The 22,135-nt window shown below is 46.7% G+C and overlaps 1 protein-coding gene across 3 annotated transcripts; it reads left to right on the plus strand.

Moving 5' to 3' along the window:
• Positions 1-8,545: 8,545 nt before the first annotated feature.
• LOC122371854 (bifunctional heparan sulfate N-deacetylase/N-sulfotransferase-like) lies at positions 8,546-19,815 on the plus strand. Of its 3 annotated transcripts, none has more exons than XM_043348594.1 (7): positions 8,546-8,589; positions 10,382-10,658; positions 11,392-12,991; positions 13,576-13,805; positions 14,505-14,631; positions 15,621-15,914; positions 16,362-19,815. In XM_043348594.1, the coding sequence occupies exons 2-7, from the start codon at positions 10,516-10,518 to the stop codon at positions 16,641-16,643; spliced, it is 2,676 nt and encodes an 891-aa protein (XP_043204529.1). In that variant the 5' UTR covers positions 8,546-8,589; positions 10,382-10,515; the 3' UTR covers positions 16,644-19,815. The 3 variants fall into 3 exon arrangements, with proteins under 3 accessions (XP_043204529.1, XP_043204530.1, XP_043204532.1); XM_043348595.1 differs by having other exon boundaries at positions 8,576-8,631; XM_043348597.1 differs by lacking the exon at positions 8,546-8,589 and adding an exon at positions 8,636-8,742.
• The last annotated feature ends 2,320 nt before the right edge of the window (positions 19,816-22,135 follow it).

Here is a 22,135-nt window from a genome sequence, read left to right on the forward strand (position 1 = left end):
GGTTTTTCTTCCTCTCCCCCGAGGCGAACGTGTAAAACTGATAGGTCCAGCGAGGGTTAAATAGAACGAGAATAGCATCCAACCATCTCGGCCGGAGCCTCAGTGTATGGCATGGTTTAGTGTAACCATAGTGTAGATCTGGCCTGGCTATAGCCATGGCCTGATCTACATCAGGCCATGGCTATAGCCAGGGTTACTTTTAAAGGGGGGGAAGAGGGGAATTTCCCCCCTTCGAAAATTCCGCTCCCCCTTTCAAATCGTGTCTGAACGGCTAGGGAGGGAAGGGGGAATTTCCCCCTTTCAAATTTATTTTGGAGCCCATTTTCAATCAATTCGCTATTCAGATTCTATAGTCATCGTTAATCAGATTCTCGTCATCAATCAACGTTGCTGGCGTTAAGATAATTATTAATTTTCAATTTTCGGTTCCATCCAACCATTTTACGTTCAGTGCAGCAGGAACTCCAGATTTGACCCGATACCGATTGGATAGTCGGTGGGACCGTCTCTTGTCTTGTCTCTTCCGTCTTTTCGCAATCACTGACATATCGGTACAGGCGTCGGCGTAGAAACCGGCGGGGGACGGGATTACCTCTCCGAACCAAGAGTGGATACAGGGGAAGGGGGGCAATGGGCCATGGCCCCTCCTTTGACGCAAAAAGAAGGTGACCCCCTTTTGGACCCCCTTTTATATTCTGTGTTCTTTCTCAGAAACGACCCATTTATTCACGATTATTTTCACTTTTTCATCGACGCCAAGGCCAGACATCTAAAATTTTTGTCCCAATATGACAATGGCCGTGTTTAACCATCCTCCAAACCGGAATCATTGAAGGAAAAACAACGTTATTTTTGTCCCATAGGCATCAAAGCTTTGAGTAATAAATGACTTTTCTCTTTATGCAGCATTCAAGTTCATCTGCTTTGCATGCAGAGCAGGGCGCAAAAAAAAGTACCTCATCACAGCCGGCTTTCCCAATGGAACTTTCACTGCTCACTAATACTAATAGTAATAATTCAAGTTTTGTGCTTCATTAGTTTTTGTTCGGATATCACTGCCCACCTTGTAGTTGTAGAGGTTGCAGTTTTGTAGCGCCGTCGTTTCTCTACATACACGACCACACAAAGAACTTTGGAATTGCTCGTTAACTGTAGCTTTTGTGAGCGTTTAAAGGAAAAGGGCCACCTTTAACATGGGGATTGAAACTGAGATAGCCATCTTGTAGCCCGTGTCCGAAAACCTATCTGGCTACCTCCTTACGGCCGATTTCGGCCTCCATTCGTAGTTATCGGCAACTTTAAAAGAAAATACGCCAGGAATGCGTCCTTATCCCAGGAATGCGTTCTTATCCGACAATACAGCCACCCGCGGCGAGGCTTTGGTTTTTTACCAATCAGCTCCAACCAGCTCAGCTTTAACCAATCAGCTTATCTGACACAATCCGACGAGTCTGTCTTCTGAACGCTGATTGGCTTGAGTGTGACGTCATCGCTATGCCATCATACAGTAGGTGCCGTAGAGAGTATCAACATAGTACCAATATGTTAAATAGTTTTAAATACTTTTTCGCGGATTGTGCACTTCTGGCACCAGTTTTAAAAAGAAAATGAAAAATAATAATGTCAAAATGAAAAACAACGATATCTTCATATTTCACGAAGGTGGACCTTTTCCTTTAAGAATTTCATGTTTTTTGCTCATTTTTGCTCGAACAGTTTGACATCAATTACTCCTGACCTAAGGTGACCTAAGACTTATGTCCATAAAGTTAGCGTCGTATTCGTATTCGGATTCAAATTCGAGTAATGATTTCGCTCAAAATTGGCATACAGATAGCCCATGGCACGCTGAGTTCGAAAATGGTGACCTTTTTTTCCTAGGTCAAACCGTTTGACCTTGAGAGGTCAAAATACTGCGTACCCTGTAGAATCTTTGTTTATGGTCCGATTTGAAAAAATCGACCACCAGTGTGTTCGTCTCGTCGAGAAGCAGTAGCACATTTAAAGAAATCCGAGGTCAAGGTCATAGGTCAAGGTCAAGGTCACTTTAAAAATCTCCGTACCCTATAAAATCTTCATTTTTCGAGCTATCGGAAAATTTCGGCCACCACTGTGTTCGTCTCATTGAGAAGCAGTAGCACATTTGAAAAAATCCGAGGTCAAGGTCATAGGTCAAGGTCAAGGTCACTTTAAACGTTAATTTTAGTCCCCGTACCCTGTAGAATCTTTGTTTATGGTCCGATTTAAAAATTTCGGCCACCACTGTGTTCGTCTCATAGAGAAGCAGTAGCACATTCGAAAAAATCCGAGGTCAAGGTCATAGGTCAAGGTCAAGGTCACTTTAAACGTTAATTTTAGTCCCCGTACCCTGTAGAATCTTTGTTTATGGTCCGATTTGAAAATTTCGGCCACCACTGTGTTCGTCTCATCGAGAAGCAGTAGCACATTGGAAAAAATCCGACGTCAAGGTCATAGGTCAAGGTCAAGGTCACTTTAAACGTTAATTTTAGTCCCCGTACCCTGTAGAATCTTTGTTTATGATCCGATTTGAAAATTTCGGCCACCACTGTGTTCGTCTCATCGAGAAGCAGTAGCACATTCGAAAAAATCCGAGGTCAAGGTCATAGGTCAAGGTCAAGGTCACTTTAAACGTTAATTTTAGTCCCCGTACCCTGTAGAATCTTTGTTTATGGTCCGATTTGAAAATTTCGGCCACCACTGTGTTCGTCTCATCGAGAAGCAGTAGCACATTTGAAAAAATCCGAGGTCAAGGTCATAGGTCAAGGTCAAGGTCACTTTAAACGTTAATTTTAGTCCCCGTACCCTGTAGAATCTTTGTTTATGGTCCGATTTAAACATTTCGGCCACCACTGTGTTCGTCTCATCGAGAAGCAGTAGCACATTGGAAAAAATCCGTGGTCAAGGTCATAGGTCAAGGTCAAGGTCACTTTAAACGTTAATTTTAGTCCCCGTACCCTGTAGAATCTTTGTTTATGGTCCGATTTGAAAATTTCGGCCACCACTGTGTTCGGCTCATCGAGAAGCAGTAGCACATTCGAAAAAATCCGAGGTCAAGGTCATAGGTCAAGGTCAAGGTCACTTTAAACGTTAATTTTAGTCCCCGTACCCTGTAGAATCTTTGTTTATGGTCCGATTTGAAAATTTCGGCCACCACTGTGTTCGTCTCATCGAGAAGCAGTAGCACATTCGAAAAAATCCGAGGTCAAGGTCATAGGTCAAGGTCAAGGTCACTTTAAACGTTAATTTTAGTCCCCGTACCCTGTAGAATCTTTGTTTATGGTCCGATTTGAAAATTTCGGCCACCACTGTGTTCGTCTCATCGAGAAGCAGTAGCACATTGGAAAAAATCCGACGTCAAGGTCATAGGTCAAGGTCAAGGTCACTTTAAACGTTAATTTTAGTCCCCGTACCCTGTAGAATCTTTGTTTATGGTCCGATTTAAAAATTTCGGCCACCACTGTGTTCGTCTCATCGAGAAGCAGTAGCACATTCGAAAAAATCCGAGGTCAAGCTCATAGGTCAAGGTCAAGGTCACTTTAAACGTTAATTTTAGTCCCCGTACCCTGTAGAATCTTTGTTTATGGTCCGAGTTGAAAATTTCGGCCACCACTGTGTTCGGCTCATCGAGAAGCAGTAGCACATTCGAAAAAATCAGAGGTCAAGGTCATAGGTCAAGGTCAAGGTCACTTTAAACGTTAATTTTAGTCCCCGTAACCTGTAGAATCTTTGTTTATGGTCCGATTTGAAAATTTCGGCCACCACTGTGTTCGTCTCATCGAGAAGCAGTAGCACATTCGAAAAAATCCGAGGTCAAGGTCATAGGTCAAGGTCAAGGTCACTTTAAACGTTAATTTTAGTCCCCGTACCCTGTAGAATCTTTGTTTATGGTCTGATTTGAAAATTTCGGCCACCACTGTGTTCGTCTCATCGAGAAGCAGTAGCACATTCGAAAAAATCCGAGGTCAAGGTCATAGGTCAAGGTCAAGGTCACTTTAAACGTTAATTTTAGTCCCCGTACCCTATAAAATCTTTATTTTTGGAGCTATGACCTCGGATTTTTTTGAATGTGCTACTGCTTCTCGATGAGACGAACACAGTGGTGGCCGAAATTTTCAAATCGGACCATAAACAAAGATTCTACAGGGTACGGGGACTAAAATTAACGTTTAAATTGACATTGACCTTGACCTATGACTTGACCTCGGATTTTTTCGAATGTGCTACTGCTTCTCGATGAGCCGAACACAGTGGTGGCCGAAATTTTCAAATCGGACCATAAACAAAGATTCTACAGGGTACGGGGACTAAAATTAACGTTTAAAGTGACCTTGACCTTGACATATGACCTTGACCTCGGATTTTTTTAATGTGCTACTGCTTCTCGATGAGACGAACACAGTGGTGGCCGAAATTTTGAAATCGGACCATAAACAAAGATTCTACAGGGTACGGGGACTAAAATTAACGTTTAAAGTGACCTTGACCTTGACCTATGACCTTGACCTCGGATTTTTTCGAATGTGCTACTGCTTCTCGATGAGACGAACACAGTGGTGGCCGAAATTTTCAAATCGGACCATAAACAAAGATTCTACAGGGTACGGGGACTAAAATTAATGTTTAAAGTGACCTTGACCTTGACCTATGACCTTGACCTCGGATTTTTTCGAATGTGCTACTGCTTCTCGATGAGACGAACACAGTGGTGGCCGCAATTTTCAAATCGGACCATAAACAAAGATTCTACAGGGTACGGGGACTAAAATTAACGTTTAAAGTGACTTTGACCTTGACCTATGACCTTGACCTCGGATTTTTTCAAATGTGCTACTGCTTCTCGATGAGACGAACACAGTGGTGGCCGAAATTTTCAAATCGGACCATAAACAAAGATTCTACAGGGTACGGGGACTAAAATTAACGTTCAAAGTGACCTTGACCTTGACCTATGACCTTTACCTCGGATTTTTTCAAATGTGCTACTGCTTCTCGATGTGACGAACACAGTGGTGGCCGAAATTTTCAAATCGGACCATAAACAAAGATTCTACAGGGTACGGGGACTAAAATTAACGTTTAAGGTGACCTTGACCTTGACCTATGACCTTGACCTCAGATTTTTTTCGAATGTGCTACTGCTTTTCGATGAGACGAACACAGTGGTGGCCGAAATTTTCAAATCGGATCATAAACAAAGATTCTACAGGGTACGGGGACTAAAATTAACGTTTAAAGTGACCTTGACCTTGACCTATGACTTTGACCTCGGATTTTTTCCAATGTGCTACTGCTTCTCGATGAGACGAACACAGTGGTGGCCGAAATTTTCAAATCGGACCATAAACAAAGATTCTACAGGGTACGGGGACTAAAATTAACGTTTAAAGTGACCTTGACCTTGACCTATGACCTTGACCTCAGATTTTTTCCAATGTGCTACTGCTTCTCGATGAGACAAACACAGTGGTGGCCGAAATTTCTTAATCGGACCATAAACAAAGATTCTACAGGGTACGGGGACTAAAATTAACGTTTAAAGTGACCTTGACCTTGACCTATGACCTTGACCTCGGATTTTTTCGAATGTGCTACTGCTTCTCAATGAGACGAACACAGTGGTGGCCGAAATTTTCCGATAGCTCCAAAAATGAAGATTTTATAGGGTACGGCGATTTTTAAATTGACCTTGACCTTGACCTATGACCTTGACCTCGGATTTTTTTTAAATGTGCTACTGCTTCTCGATGAGACGAACACACTGGTGGTCGAATTTTTCAAATCGGACCATAAACAAAGATTCTACAGGGTACGCAGTATTTTGACCTCTCAAGGTCAAACGGTTTGACCTAGGAAAAAAAGGTCACCATTTTCGAACTCAGCGTGCCATGGGCTATCTGTATGCAAATTTTGAGCGAAATCATTACTCGAATTTGAATCCGAATTTTAACGTTTAAAGTGACCTTGACCTTGACCTATGACCTTGACCTCGGATTTTTTCAAATGTGCTACTGCTTCTCGATGAGACGAACACAGTGGTGGCCGAAATTTTTAAATCGGACCATAAACAAAGATTCTACAGGGTACGGGGACTAAAATTAACGTTTAAAGTGACCTTGACCTTGACCTATGACCTTGACCTCGGATTTTTTCGAATGTGCTACTGCTTCTCGATGAGACGAACACAGTGGGGGCCGAAATTTTCAAATCGGACCATAAACAAAGATTCTACAGGGTACGGGGACTAAAATTAACGTTTAAAGTGACCTTGACCTTAACCTATGACCTTGACCTCGAATTTTTTCGTATGTGCTACTGCTTCTCGATGAGACGAACACAATGGTGGCCGAAATTTTCAAATCGGACCATAAACAAAGATTCTACAGGGTACGGGGACTAAAATTAACGTTTAAAGTGACCTTGACCTTGACCTATGACCTTAACCTCGGATTTTTTCAAATGTGCTACTGCTTCTCGATGAGACGAACACAGTGGAGGCCGAAATTTTGAAATCGGACCATAAACAAAGATTCTACAGGGTACGGGGACTAAAATTAACGTTTAAAGTGACCTTGACCTTGACCTATGACCTTGACCTCGGATTTTTTCAAATGTGCTACTGCTTCTCAATGAGACGAACACAGTGGTGGCCGAAATTTTCCGATAGCTCGAAAAATGAAGATTTTATAGGGTACGGCGATTTTTAAAGTGACCTTGACCTTGACCTATGACCTTGACCTCGGATTTTTTTTTAATGTGCTACTGCTTCTCGACGAGACGAACACACTGGTGGTCGATTTTTTCAAATCGGACCATAAACAAAGATTCTACAGGGTACGCAGTATTTTGACCTCTCAAGGTCAAACGGTTTGACCTAGGAAAAAAAGGTCACCATTTTCGAACTCAGCGTGCCATGGGCTATCTGTATGCCAATTTTGAGCGAAATCATTACTCGAATTTGAATCCGAATACGAATACGACGCTAACTTTATGGACATCTAAGACTTGAAATTTTGTGCGAAGGTTTCAAATTGATGCCCGGTAAGGTACTAAAAATTTGGCGGCGCTGCGCGCCGCCGTTTTTCGCTTTTCAAGAAAACCCACATGGGGGCCAAAATGACCTCCAATCAGGGCGCGGATTAACCTCTCTCTTTAGAAAGGCGTTACTTAAAGGGACCCTCCCACCTTAACATTAGTTTTGAGTTGAGATAGCCAAGTTTGCGGCCAGGCTCAGAAACCACCATTTATCCTGGTCGCAACCCCCGCAGCTTTATGGTGTTCAAGAAATTTCTTCCCTTTACTTGCAGGGTGGGACCAGCGTGGTCCCTATCTCTTAACCATTACGGGAATCTGATGACGTCATCAGGCTTTCGAACGTCCGTTAAATGTTTGACTAAAACGTTTTGTAGCACGCGGTGGTATATGCTGCTTTGCGCGCAACAAATGCCGCACTTTCAAATAAAGTCGCTAGGAACAGCGGAGATCCCAAAAAGTAAACAAAAGTAAAAGTCTAATATCTTGAAAACCGGTGAATATTTTTCGATGAAATTTGGTAGATATTCGTTTTTGCTCTTTCTGAACTGAGCGACATCACTTTCATGCCAATTCATTAACTTTTTTGAAGGTGGGAGGGTCCCTTTAATGTTTGGCCGGGGTATACCTACTAGTTATTGATACCACTGATAGGTTGATACTACTGATTGGCATTTGCAAGGGCGCAGTCAAGTTGGGACCTCCCCCGCCCCTTACAGCCATGGTAGGTGCGTATATTTTTTAGCAAAATTATTTTTTGGCAACCTTCCAAAATAAAGTGGCTGAAACCCGAGGAAAGAATAGGATTTGGGGGTAGGTAAGGTTCTGCGGGCTCCATCCTAACGAAAAACCTAATGGTATTGCCGCCCACCCCCCTTTCAGATGCCCCTGGATCCGCCTTTGCCCCGAACTTTATTCCCCCTCTCAACTTTTCCTGTAAAAGTAACCCTGGCTATAGCCAGTTGATGAATAACGGAATAAGTGTTGGCTGATAAGTCAATACAATGAACATAACCTACTCATAAAAAGTAGTGACAGTTAGATCCTAACAATAACAGCACGTATTTACTTCAGCTTTGGAATTTGTGCACTGGTACGTGATGTGATTCTATAATAAAGTTTTAGTGAGCAGAGCCAGAAACTGCTATTGACTTCCCTTCACATATGGCAGCATTTTCCGATCAGGCTGAAGATGATATTACAATTTGACGAAGGAGCATAATCTTCGCAGTTTTGGTTGCCCCTAAGTTACAAGCCTTTAGGCTAAATACTAGATACCGTTGGTCACGTGATAACACATTATTTAGTTTGATTTTTAGTATTTTATGTGAAATAAGTGATCTATATTTCCTTAAACCTACCTTATTTGTAATAATAAGGACATATTGTAAATATCTAACACAAATAATCCATTGTATTTTGATTTATATGACAAATTGAGGCTGAGCAGTTGCATTTGTAAACCACACTACGGACTGGATGGGATCTGCCTCATTGCGCGTATTAGATGCAACCGAGACCCAAGGCGGTGGTGATTCAGTGGACACAAACAACTTCTTAAGTTATTCCACAGTTCCACAGGTTATATGGCCTTGCCACAGTTATTCGTATCTCCTACATCATATCGGTGTGTAGTTGATCGGTGTACATACATTGAAATTATTCAAAATTTCATTTAAACTGAGCCCTGAGGTACGATTGAAGCACCTGGAGTTAGATTAGAAGCCACTGGTTAAGCATTGTTTTGGGACAGCAATTCAAATTTGTGAAATTATAATTCACTATAGTGTGTTCCGTCTGTTCCATATTAAGGTTAGGTTAGGTTAGGTATATACGGAAAAGAAAGGTCCTGAGGGACCTGGGTGATTTCCGATCAGTGGCATTTCAATGTCTTCTTAGTTCCGTCTTGTTCTCGGTGACTTCGTTTCCTACTCGTCAAGCGTCTTCTTCACTGCCTTGGTCTCAGTTCGTAGACTCGGTGCGCCCAGAACTTGTCAAGTCGATTCTTGAAGGCGTTGACGCTTGGGGCAGATACAACGTCCGCTGGGAGTCCATTCCAGGCCGAGATGACGCGCGAACAGAAGGAGACTTGACGCAACTGGGTGTTGACTCTGGGCTGTCTCAGTTTCAGACCGTGGTTCCTCGTTCTCTGGGACGGTTCTCGTTCCAGCAGGTCACCAGCTGTCACCTTCAGGCGTCCCGTCAACATCAGATACACTGTGATGACATCACCCGTCAGCCTCCTGTAGTACATGCTGGGGAGCTTCAGTTCCCTGAGCCTGTCCTGGTACTCGAGATGTCGCACGGAGTGGACGAACCTTGTCGCTCTCCTCTGCACCCTCTCCACGGCGTCTTGATCACCTCTGGACGTCGGTCCCCAGACTGAGTTGGCATATTCTAGATGGGGCCTCACCATGGTCTTGAAGAGGATGGGCAGTGTAGTCTTGTCCAGTGACAGGAATGTGCGCTTGATGAGTCCAAGAATCCTGTTGGCGCGTCCCACTGCTGCTGCTGTCTGCTCATGGAACTTGAGGGTATCATCAACGAGCACCCCGAGGTCCTTCTCCTTGACAATGGTCAGCTCAGTCTCGGCCATCCGGTACTCGAAACCAGGGTTTGTGCTCCCCAAGTGCATGACTTTGCACTTACTCCTATTAAAGGGGAGCTGCCACACAGCTGACCAAGCCTCCAGTGCTGATATGTCGTCCTGGAGAAGACCTCTGTCAATGTCACTGGACACCCTCCTGTACACCTTGGCGTCATCTGCGAACAGCTTGACGGTGCTGCTGATGGCGTGCGGTAGGTCATTGATAAATAACAGGAATAAGACAGGTCCCAGGACAGACCCCTGCGGGATCCCGCTGATGACATCAGTCCACTCTGAGAAGTGTCCCTCAACAGCAACACGCTCAGCGTTAAGCTCAGCGTTCAAGTTCCTTCATCAGTGACCATCAGCAAATTCTACATTAAATAATTTGTGGCAGTGTCTATAAATGTCAGAGCTATGCTTACATATAAGTGCCATTTATGTGTTTTGTTTATGTCCATATACTACTGTGTTTATATTAATAAATGCCACAGCTATCGTACGTTACTAGCTGGCCAGCCACCTGATTTTATACATTTGTTAGTTAGGCCCAGTATCTGCCTCTGCGGACCTCCCCCAGCCACGGCATATCGTCACTTGAAGTCTCAGGCCTCTAGCGACTTCATCCTTGCTTGCTTTTGCTATGTCTGTCTTAAAGATAATGGTAAGGTTAGGTGAGGTATATTCTGTTCTTTATCTACTCGGGCTTCATATTCACATTCAGGTATCCGTCTTTGTCCCCAGGCCCTTGTTCAATGAGATAATGGTGACTTGGAGTTCCTGTGTGCTGCATCACTCCAGTTCAGCGTCCTGAGCTGCTGATCACAGATTTAAGACCAGCAGACAACAGGAGCAGTGACTGAGGCAGTCCCAGCGGCATGCTGCTGTGCAAGACACTGTTGCGCAAGGGCAGGCATTGCTGCGGTCTGCGCCTGTTGCGATGTGCTGTGACGATTGTTGCAGTAGTAGCACTTGTCATGGTGTTGTACTCTGCCTACTATCTGGGCCAGGCACACGTCATGTGAGTATCTTGGATTTTTGTGTTGTCTTCCTGTTTGTCATGTCATTCCTCTTTCCACCACAACCTTGCTTAATGAATTATAGTCTACTAATAATTTTGATGTATGGTGATTAACTGAGTAGGTACCTACATCATTTTGCAATAAATAGGTATGCTTGCTGTATCATTACATTGAACATATTAGGGTTGAAGAGGAAGTCATGTTTCACTGAACACTGTAAATGCTAATTTTGATGTGAAAATGATCAATAACATGTCTCTTTTGTTTCTCTTTGGTAAACTAAGGAACCAATACAATTTTTGGCATGTTATTGATCATTTTCACATCAATTTTGACTATAATGTCTTCACTCATGCCAACCATCCAAACGATTAAAATGCTAATTTTCACAGGCTGTTCACTAAGTTGTGAAATGAATTTTCATTTGTGATATGACCTGGATGTTCATTCTTCTCTAAACTTTGCATATTTTGTTCAACACACATTACAAATACAGTCCCAGTACTAATTCAAGATATTTTTTTACTGGGAAATGTTTTGATTCATTTCCTTTTTCTAACTATATTTCAGGTGGCTTTGTATTTCATGTATTTCAGGTGGCTTTGTTTGACTGAAATGTTCCATTCCAATGTCAGTGTTCCTTATCATAAACTCATGCAGACACATCACAACGCATGTGTACAGACACAGCACACCCTGCATGCTGACCAAGCTCCCTCCTTTCGCCCGCAGTCAGGCGATGCACCATCAGCCGCCGACAGTCCGCGTCACTTGCGGCGCACCGCCAGCAAACGGCGCCGCCTCTGCCGACGATGACGCACGTCACCGCTCGGCCGCCCGACTCCGGCTGGAGCCCAAAGTGCTTCTCTTCCTCGAGTCGCAGTACTCTGCCCGCGCCAAGGAGCTGAGCACCCTGCTGACGGCCAGTGGCATCCGCTACAAGATAGTGACGTCGGCCGCCCTGCCGACGTTCACTGCCGGCGGCCGCGGTCGGTACGGCGCTCTGCTGTTCGAGTCGTACGAACGCTACCTGGCCATGGACGCGTGGAGCCGGGCGATCGTGGACCGCTACTGCACCGACTTCGACGTCGGTATCGCGGCGTTCATGCCGGCTCGTGAGGAGAGCCTGCACGGTGCCACGCTGCCGGGCTCGGCGCTGCGCATTCACACTAACCTGGCGCTGCGGGACGCGCGACTGGATCCCGAGTCGCCGGTGCTGCGTATGGCGCGCGCCGGTGAGACGCTGTGGGGTGCCGTGCCTGGCGAGGCACATACAGTGTTTGTGCACAACCATACATCGTATCGTCCAGTGATGATGGCAGAACTGGGCGGGCCAGAGCTGGCCGCCGGTCGCCTACAGGGCGCGCCGCTCACAGTGGTGGTACAGGACTGCGGCTACCACGACGGTATCAGACGCGTGCTGTTCGGTGTCAGTCCGATGTTCTGGCTGAGTAAGCTGCTGTTGCTGGACGCGTTGTCGTACCTCTCGCACGGCCGGCTGGCAGGGGACCTGGAGCGACGCATTCTGGTCGACGTGGACGACATTTTCGTCGGCAAAGCGGGAACCCGGATGAAGCCGGCTGACGTGGAGGCGATGCTGGCCAGTCAGGAGCGGCTGCGCAGTCTGGTTCCTGGCTTCACTTTCAACCTCGGCTTCTGCGGCAAGATGCTGCACTCTGGCACAGATGAGGAAGACGCCGGCGACGATGCGCTGCTGGCGGCCGCCGACAAGTTCTGGTGGTTCCCTCACATCTGGAGCCACAAGCAGCCGCACACCTTCGCCAACCGGACCGCCATCGCCGAACAGATGGCGCTCAACAAGGCGTTCTCCGCCAAACACGGCATTCCCGTGCTGCACCAGTACGCCGTGGCGCCGCACCACAGCGGCGTCTACCCCGTCAGCGACCAGCTGTACGAGGCGTGGCGCGAGGTGTGGGATGTGCGACAGACGTCCACCGAGGAATACCCGCACCTGTACCCCGCCGGCCAGCGGCGAGGCTTCGTCTACCGCGACGTGCGCGTGCTGCCCCGACAGACGTGCGGCCTCTTCACGCACACCATTATGATAGACGAGTACCCGGGAGGACGACAGGTACTCGAGGACAAAATTCGCGGCGGTGAACTGTTTCAGACGATCGTCACCAATGCGATCTCGGTGTTCATGACACATCTGAGTAACTACGGTAACGACCGCCTGGCGCTGTACGCGTTCGAGTCGGTGGTGCGTTTCGTGCAGTGCTGGACGCGGTTGCGGCTGCAGACGGAGCCGCCCGACCGGCTGGCCGACCTTTACTTCCAGCGCTTCCCGGAACAACGTGACCCGGTGTGGGGCGTAAGTAGAAGTCGGGTTAGGACACTTAACATATTGACTACAGGACATTCCTCTCAGGCTTCATTTTGCTGAGGTGCTGTAATGGTCGGTGTTGTTTTATTAATTTATGTCGAGAATGCTGGGTATTTTACACCATTGCTTTATGTCATCATGATAAGGTGTAGTTTTGCAAATGCTGCGAGCTTTATTGCAGTTTGCGTCCGAGGAATTGGTTCAACAAGCATAATGCTGCAGCGGTTCGCGTTTTAACACCACACCCAGCCTGTTGATTGTGTCACTGGTCATTTTGCTCATCAGGTCCACTTACGAAGTACCTAATACCTCTTTAATTAGCGTTTTGAGTAAGACACGCAGAGTATCAGTAAATTCAGGTAAAGCGTAAAGCACCTTGCTGTATATTCCTAGTTTTCAGTGTGTACTTAACTATCACGTTAGCTGTCTTTGCCAGGCATTTGATGTAAGTCATCTCTTCCCGGTTACCTCGTCCCCTTTTTTAACGATCACGTTGCCTGTTGTAGATCAGCGATCACGTCGTCACGCGTTCGTTGAGCTTCCCCACCTAACCGCCTCTCTTTCTGCCACAGAACCCGTGCAAGGACCAGCGCCACCTGAATCTGTGGCGTCTGGCGGGCAACGCGTCCGTATGTGATCGGTTCCCGAAGCTGCTGATCCTGGGACCGCAGAAGACGGGCAGCACGGCGCTGCTGAGCTTCCTCAGCCTGCACCCGACGCTGCGGGCCAGCCTGCCGAGCCCGCAGACATTCGAGGAGGTGCAGTTCTTCAACGGTGACAACTACCTGCGAGGGATTGATTGGTGAGTTTGTGGGGAGGTGAAAAGGGAGAGTCGCAGCTAGGGGATATATTTGGACTGCTGGAGAGGGAGAGGCAGGGGAACAAGGAGAGTGAACAAGGATGAAGGTTTGATTAGGACGTAAATTAGTGTTTAAGCGTTAGTAGTCGTAGAGGAGTTACGTGAAAAAAGGAATTTATCAGATAAAGTCATGCAGTACGTCTGCGGTTTTTCGAAATAGCGTTATCAAAACTGTATAAGTATATCGAACTGTCACTAGATTTATCCTTTTGCGGTTTGCTATGAGGAAGGTTGGGTGCTGACCATTGACACATCGTGACCTTGGATATGGCCATTGTATAAAACTAGGTGCCGCATTTTCCTCGTGAAATTTGGATGGTGTGCGGATAATATGTGAAAAGGTCATGAACCTCTACATAAAGATGTGAATGTCCCTACTTTCTATTTTGATTGCACGCCTTATTTGGTTGCATACAATTTTGAGCCATGCTATTATGCTGTAGGTACATGATGTAGTAACTGATACGATTTCTCAATTTTTATGTCTGGCAGATAGACAATGGTTCATATGTGTACAAATATAGTTCAATTGTTATCAATGAACTGCTTCCTAGTTTCCTGTGAGGTATTTCCTGTGTTGCATGACGCATGGCAACGCTCTGAACCTCTCCGCCCGTCCTGACGTACGTCTCTTTCGGGCAGGTACCTGGAGTTTTTCCCGGTGCCCAACAGCGACTCATCGGTGTACCTCTTTGAAAAGAGCGCCACTTACTTCGATGGCGATGCCGTACCCAAACGAGTGTTTGCTCTCCTGCCGAAAGCCAAACTGGTGAGTGAAAACTCGGCCGCGAATCGCAATGGTTGGGTCGGGCGAGGGTTCTTATGGTCTGGGGAGTGCTAGGGGTATCCGACAAGTCAAGGCCATTTTAATTTCGCATGCGTCCAATGTCCTTGTTGATTAATTAGGTTGTTGGTGATTTTTAGGGGCGTATGTACTCGTTTTGCGCAATACCAGTTAATGGGACGGAACATATGCTGCTACTGTTTGCTTGCATCGACAAGCGGCAGCTGATCCACTCAAAGCAGAAAAGTAGACGCCGTATTGTAGACGTGGATAGCTCTCTCAGCCACTCTCATGTTTCAGCGCTTTCCCTAATCCCTAATTAGTGCATGGAATTTTAAACTTTCAAAACAGACGTAAGTTAACCACCAGGAATTGCTGCCATGATAACGTCTGTGACGGAGGGTTTTACTGGAGGTGCCGAAGTGATATCGCTCTCTTTGAAATCTCTTGCTGGGTAAACTCGGTGAAATAGCATCTGTTGATGTTGTCAAATCCCTTTCATCCTGCACTGCTGCAGGCTGTTGCTATCTTTGGGCTCTTGTGATAGACTTAGAACCTGCTGGTTCTACAACAAATTGCCAGGCTCAGTCGGCCGGAAGGCATCACGGGCAATGAGTATACTCGTTGCGGCTTCGCCCCGTTTCCCTCCCGCTTTGTTCCATCAAACGCACATTTATTGTGCTGGCCTGTTATTCACCGCCGCAAGGCGGTGAATAACCACGTCAGTAGTATGGTATTTTTTATTGTGTTATCGATGCAAGAACAAAGATGAGCTAACCCAAACACATTCAAATGGTCTTAATTCCTAGCTCTTAGGGCATCTTATCAGTTTGACCTTCCGCACTAAAGGTCAGCTTAGTTATGGTGATGGTGGTGCCTGTAAAACTGCCCGTAATCCCTGACACCGAACGCCTCCCGGTGCTCCCCTCTGGCGCCTGCCGCCGGCTGACTGTAGTTCGGTTCGTGGCCGCCAGGTGGTGATCCTGCTGAGCCCGGCGGCGCGGGCGTACAGCTGGTACCAGCACCAGCGCGCTCACGGGTTACCGGTGGCGCTGGAGCACTCATTTCTGGAGGTGATCACAGCCACCAACCAGTCGACGAGGGCGCTGCGGCAGCTGCGGAACCGCTGTTTGGAGCCGGGGAAATACGCGGCTCACCTGGAGGCGTGGCTGCGCTACTTCCCTGCTGAGCAGCTGCACCTGGCGGACGGCGAGCGGCTGCGTACCGACCCCGTCACCGAGCTGCACCGGCTGCAGGACTTCATACAGGTGAGTCGCTCGGGGTACAGGGTAGTCAGGATAGTCAGCCAGTCACTGGCGACAGGACTTCATACTGGTGAGTAACTGACTGCAGGGTGGTCAATAACAGGCTGCTAGACTTCCTATGAGTCTAAAAACGGCGAAGCGAGGCACCAAACATTTTTATGCAATGATATCTATGAAAAGCGGGCGCCGAATGCCGATCACCCCACTGCTCGCTCAGGGCATGCATGCTTCTGCGTTCTTTTCCCCGTGCTGTTCGTCTGCCGGTCCGTGACGTGTTTTTTTTCTTACCGCCTCATCTCATCAGCTTATTGTCATGCCTGCATTGTGTTGCTTTCACGGTAAAGCTAGTACACAATGTGGTAATCGTTTATGATCGAATATCAGTTCTGTCACAGCTAACACCAGCCCATGATATACCTGGCCACCGTCCTGACTCTGATTTCTTTACAGGTGTCTCCCCGGGTCAACTTCACTAAACTGATCACCTACGACGCCGAGAAGGGCTTCTACTGCCAGCGCGTTCCATCCGGCTCGGGCGGCGGTAGTCGCACTCGCTGTCTCGGCGGCGGCAAAGGCCGAAAATACGACCCAATGTCCGACGACGAGGAACGAGTCCTCAAGAAATACTTCTTTATCTTCAACCAGAGGCTGAGCAAGCTGCTGAAACGGATCGGGAAGCCGGTGCCGGACTGGCTGGTCAGAGAGCTGACGGATGTGCCGGCGACAGGGTGACGTGGGGAGGGACCAGGGGTTATGCTGGGGGCGGGGGAGGGTATCACGGGTTATAGGGAGGGTGGGGTGCGGAGGGAAGGGAAAGGATGGTTATGACGGGTAGGGGGTGGGGTAGGTTTATGTGGTGATAATGACCTGTTAGGTTTGACTGAGTTTCTGATGTGACTGACCAACCGACTGACTGACTGAATGACTGATCGATGTTTTTAAATGACTGCACAGAAGGAATGACAGGGCAGACTGCTGAATTTTCTAGTTGATTTTCTGCATGTTCGACTGACTGCATGACTATCCTAACCTACTGATGTCGTGGTTCGCGACCTGGGATATTCTCTCATATCCCTTGAGATGAGGTCTACCCTAAGCAGACCACTAGATGTACCTATTAACCCTGACTGAGATATTCTGTGATCTCTCGTGAAGCATTAATCTGTGAGAAGACTAGGATGACGCTTTACCTAATGAGCATTACGTAACCACTTATCAATGGTATGGGAGGTATTTATCAGTACCTGATCCGAGTATTGGTTCTTGGCAGCACAGATATTATAAATGAGAATCTATGCATCACAGATGTCCCAACGCCCTATCGCAGGCCCCAAGTTGACGGCGATTGAGACACCACTTGGGAAATGCCCGGGAGCGTAGCATGTTTACTCTTGTGATTTCGCTTGTTTTGAGAAATGTTTTGTTGCTTTTAAAGTAACTGATCATGAATTCATGAGCTTCTACTCAAACTGCAGTCAGTGGTCTTGCTCGTTCCCACCTGGAGATATTTAAAACATAGCTTTTCAAAATTGCATGTGGATGAATTTTCGGATGTAGGCAAGATGTGCATGAAAATGTGCATGCAAATACCATAGCCTTAAAGGGTGCTTACATATTATAGCAAGTAACAAAGTTTTCTAGAAAATTACTTTGAAACATACTAATGTCATGAGTTAATTTCCAACTTGATTTCTGAAACCACATTAAGTTTCTTGTTTACCTGCATATTATATTTACCTGCATATTATAAAATTCGCGTCAGTCGGTATTGCAGAATGCCCAATCAAATGTATGTTGTAAATTATAGATTACGCTGGCTCTAGGCCCTCTAGGCTCGGCAGCTTAAGTAAAGCTAACTTCTAAACGCCACCATGTGGCTCTACTGACATTATGAAGACATCCCGGCATGTCTGACCTGATATATTGTGGCTGTCTGTTGAAATAACTGATTGGGTGGATCATTCAGAAGTGCTGCAGCTCTGGCCTCTGGCATTATTCCAGATCTGGCGCCTCAAATCGTTTGCTGCTTTCACCGAGAGCGCCAAGCTCTGTTTTCGTCATTAATAGTCGTTATTATATCTTTAAGTAAGGTATAACCATCGGTGAGCGCTTTGGTGGATGTCTGGTGCCATTTAGTTCCGTGTCCAGTTGCGTGCTATGTACGCCGGGCAGTGTGTAGGGAACCAGCCTCTCCGTAGTCTGAAGATAGTGCGGCCTTGGGCGACCAACTGGTGCTAAGTAGAGCTGTTAGGCGGCATGGAGGGGATAGCAGTCGTTCCCACTTCCTCTGCCTATCGACACCGACTCGCTCTCGTGCGTCGGGGCGTCTCATGCGCGCCCTCTATGTAACCGAACAGATGGTTCGGCAGCCATGTTTTTTATACGACCTTCCCGAGGTTGCTAGAGCTCGAGAGTGATAACGCTGGACCAGAAAGGAGCCCGATCGATCAGAGCGATCGGAGTGGCGGCCTGCATGAAGCAAGTCGCGAGCCATTAACTACACCACAGTCTTTGTTTGGACTGGATACGTGTCTGTGGGTTTATTCCCTCTTTATAAAGCTTTTAAAGGGACTGTCCCACCTTAACATTAGATTTGAGTTGAGATAGCCATCTTGATGGACGTTCTTTGAAAATCAGTGCCGTGAAAACCGTTTCTCCAGCAATTACTTCATCGCAAAGAAATTTGAGTTTGATTTTGACATCTGTGCAAATAAGTGCCACAATGTATTGGTATAGGCACTTAAATCTGATGACGTCATCAGGCTTTCGAACGTCCGTTAAATGTTTGACTAAAACGTTTTGTAGCACGCGGTGGAATATGCTGCGTTGCGCGCAACAAATGCCGCACTTTTAAATAAAGTCGCTAGGAACAGCGGAGATCCCAAAAAGTAAACAAAAGTAAAAGTCTAATATCTTGAAAACCGGTGAATATTTTTCGGTGAAATTTGGTAGATATTCGTTTTCGCTCTTTCTGAACCGAGCGACATCACTTTCATGCCAATTCATAAACTTTTTTAAAGGTGGGAGGGTCCCTTTAAGCCAATTGCTTGCCAATGGCGGAGACTGTTTCGTTCTTGCGGTAATCAGGCTGCTTTTTGTAGTTGACATAATGAATCTTTGGCAGCAATGTCAAATTGATTTACTAGGTGTTTGTTCTGACTCGGCTTAACGCTGGGTACTTAAGTCTTCCTTTGGACGAATCTTCTACGTCGTGTTCGAAAAATATGTGTTGTAATAATTGAGCTAATAAGTGAGTGAGTTGGTGAAAATGGGAGTCAGCGAGTGACTGACGGGGAGTGTTAGCAAGGATTTGTAAAGGATTATGGTGTTTCGTGTACTTTGATCGGCGGTTAATCAATGTCATATTGTAGACTGACAACCGTTTCCCTTGTTGAACTTTCTTCTCGGTGTCCAGACTTTTCATCAGTAAACTCTGTAAGCCGGACGGTCACCGAAAGGATCTGGTGATGGTTGCTATGCCGACGAGGATGGATGTTTCTTTGTACGATATCGCCATGACCTGTCAGGCCAGGTCAGCCTGGATTAGGTCGTCACTTTTGGTGTATTGATGTTTTCACAGTGTTCTTACACGTGTTTTCTTACCGAGTACCGGTCGAGCTAATTCTTGCTATTGCTATCGAAATAGAGGGCGGTTTAAGTCTGACTGAGGTTGTGCGCTATTATCGCAGCAGCAAGCCGCCGCGCTGCCTAATGATTGGTCCTGTGACGTCATGAATGTCGCGATAGGTCGTATGACGTCATAAATATCGTGATTTGGTTTTATGATGTCATAAATGTTGCGGCCGTCACACTGTGTGTGACGTCGCGTGTTTTGGCCCGGAGGTGTGCCGAGGGCGAGCTGAGCAATACGAAGTGTGGAGTATCTAATACAGACTCACTGCCATTGTGCCATGTGCTGGGGAATGGAGGTGACGGGGACGGGACTGACTGTTGGGTTGGCTGTTGAGAGGACCGCTTGAAACGCGTTGTGCTGCTGGAAAGATGGGTGGGATATAAGGAAAGCCGAAAGGATGATTGGAACCGTACGCTGAAGAGCCTTGGCATGTGTTCTTTACCCGCGCCCTGCTGGGGGGTGTTTGCACACACCCCTGCGGTTTTTCGCGAATATCTAAAAAAAAAATGGCACACCTTATCATACATCTTTTCTACATATGTTGTAAAAATTTCAAACCCAGGTCACTTACGGTCAGGTCACCAGGTCAGGTCAAGTGACCTCACTACATAAAAAGTTTCAATGTCTGTCATATCTACACCGAGTGACCGATCGCTTTGAAACTTTCAGGGATTGATAAGAGCAACAGTATGTACAAAATTTATATCTTGGAATTTTGCTATCGGACCTGACCTTCCCCATCATACCCAAGTCAATGGGAAAAAATTGAAAGTCACCTCTTTTAGACGAAAGTCATTTTAAACACTCGAAAATACTGATCATGACTAGTAAATTTGACACTGAAAATGAAAATGTCACCCGTGAGCGCTTTTCACGCCCCTGAGGCCATCTCCGGTCACCAATGGTATCCGACAGTTTTTCGCGAAGAACTTTTGATAGAGGCATGCTAGAGCGATGACAACAATTTAGCTGTGTTTGTCTCGACGATACGGATCGACTGATGCAACTTGACCCTTACCGGTCAGGTTCAGGTCATGACCTTGCCAAAGGTCAAATTTTCAAGTTGATCTTTCACAGGGGCGCGGGAACTACGTTCAGACTGGGGGGGGGGGGGGCACACCATAATAGAGATCAACCTAGGGTACCCCCAAATCTAGTTTTCCTCACCGGTTTTAGACCACTTATTTTTCATCCCTTGGCTTTTTCAACAAAAAAGAAAACATTTGCAAAAAAAGTGTGGTATTCCGTCTCAAAGCTGTGGGGGCATCGCCCCCACGGCCCCAGAGTTGGAGGGGGGGGGGGCAAGCTGCCCCCACTGCCCCCGGCTCCCGCGCCTATGACCTTTCAGGGTCAAATGATAGTTCATTCGATGCGTCTTGACGAGAGGAATACGATGCTGGTAAAAGAAAATTCGTGCAAGGGTTGAGTCAAAAGTTATTGCCGGAAACCTTTCCAAAAAAATCGGCTGTTTTTGGCAGCTTTTGCCCCCTGCAGCCTGCAGGCAAAACCGTTGATGGTAGATCAAATCCGAGGGAATTTACGCAGAAAAAGCGTTAATCGGGCTATCAAATGCACTTTTCCGCGGTGCTGTAGCTTTATTAGTTTCCGAAATCCGAGCTGTGCGTCGATTTGTTGAAAATTGTCGAAATGCCGCCTTTCTCGTATCGCTACGTGGCCCAGGAGCCGAGTTAGAGGGGATGTTCACTGTTCAAACACCCCATTCCCCAGCAGGGCGTGGAAATCCAGGACCCCCAGCGGGGCGCGGGTTAACCCATGAGCCACTGGGGGGGGGGGTATAAAGTTGCCCCCCCCCCCTTTACGTTTTGTTGAATATCTCCGAAACCTGAAGAGCTACGAGCGTGAAACTTGGCATAGCGTCAAATGAATGCCTAGGCAATGTTTAAGGAAAGTTTGGTGGTTGTAGCACAAGATGACGTCACAGTGACGTCATAAAGTTTTGTGTTTTTCCTATTTGGACCATTTCTGATGTCGCTGAGCATGAAACTCAACTGTAAATGAACAAGACAGCACCTGCTGTCATCCTAAAACATGTAAGTACACTTTCAGCTAGTTCCTGACCAATAATAGGTCCTTTATAGTCGATCTCATATATCGGATATCGTGAGGGAACTGAGAGTCGCAAATCTATAATTTGACTTCTGACGTCACTGCGACGTCATTTCAAATGGGATCAACACCAAATTTAGACACAACCCCGGCTAGTTATTCAGGAAGATGTGTGCAAAGTTTCGCTTCTCTATCTCTTCGCGTTGCGACGATATCGTCGCAGAAGTAAAGGGGGCAACTACATATATGCCCCCCCCCCAGCGGCCGGCGGGTGGCGCGGAGGCCCAGCGGCCGCCGGGTTAAACCCGTTCTGCTCCCTCTTCTCGTCCCTAACTCTCTAACCTCTCTCTCTCTCTATCTCTCTCTCTCTCTCTCTCTCTCTCTCTCCTCTCTCTCTCTCTCTCTCTCTCTCTCTCTCTCTCTCTCTCTCTCTCTCTCTCTCGCTCCTCTCTCCCCTCTCTCTCCCTCTCTCTCTCCATCTCTCTTCCCCCTCTCTCTCTCGACTCTCTCTCCCCTCTCTCTC

The sequence above is a fragment of the Amphibalanus amphitrite genome, unplaced genomic scaffold (assembly GCF_019059575.1).
Source record: "Amphibalanus amphitrite isolate SeventyFive unplaced genomic scaffold, NRLGWU_Aamphi_draft 001285F_arrow, whole genome shotgun sequence".
Classification (NCBI taxonomy): Eukaryota; Metazoa; Arthropoda; class Thecostraca; order Balanomorpha; family Balanidae; genus Amphibalanus; species Amphibalanus amphitrite.

Coding starts and splice junctions, on each gene's coding strand:
- LOC122371854 (XM_043348594.1), top strand. CDS start 10,516: ATGCTGCTGTGCAAGACACTGTTGCGCAAGGGCAGGCATTGCTGCGGT. Junction 10,659..11,391: donor CTGGGCCAGGCACACGTCAT/GTGAGTATCTTG, acceptor TTTCGCCCGCAG/TCAGGCGATGCACCATCAGC. Junction 15,915..16,361: donor GGCTGCAGGACTTCATACAG/GTGAGTCGCTCG, acceptor ATTTCTTTACAG/GTGTCTCCCCGGGTCAACTT.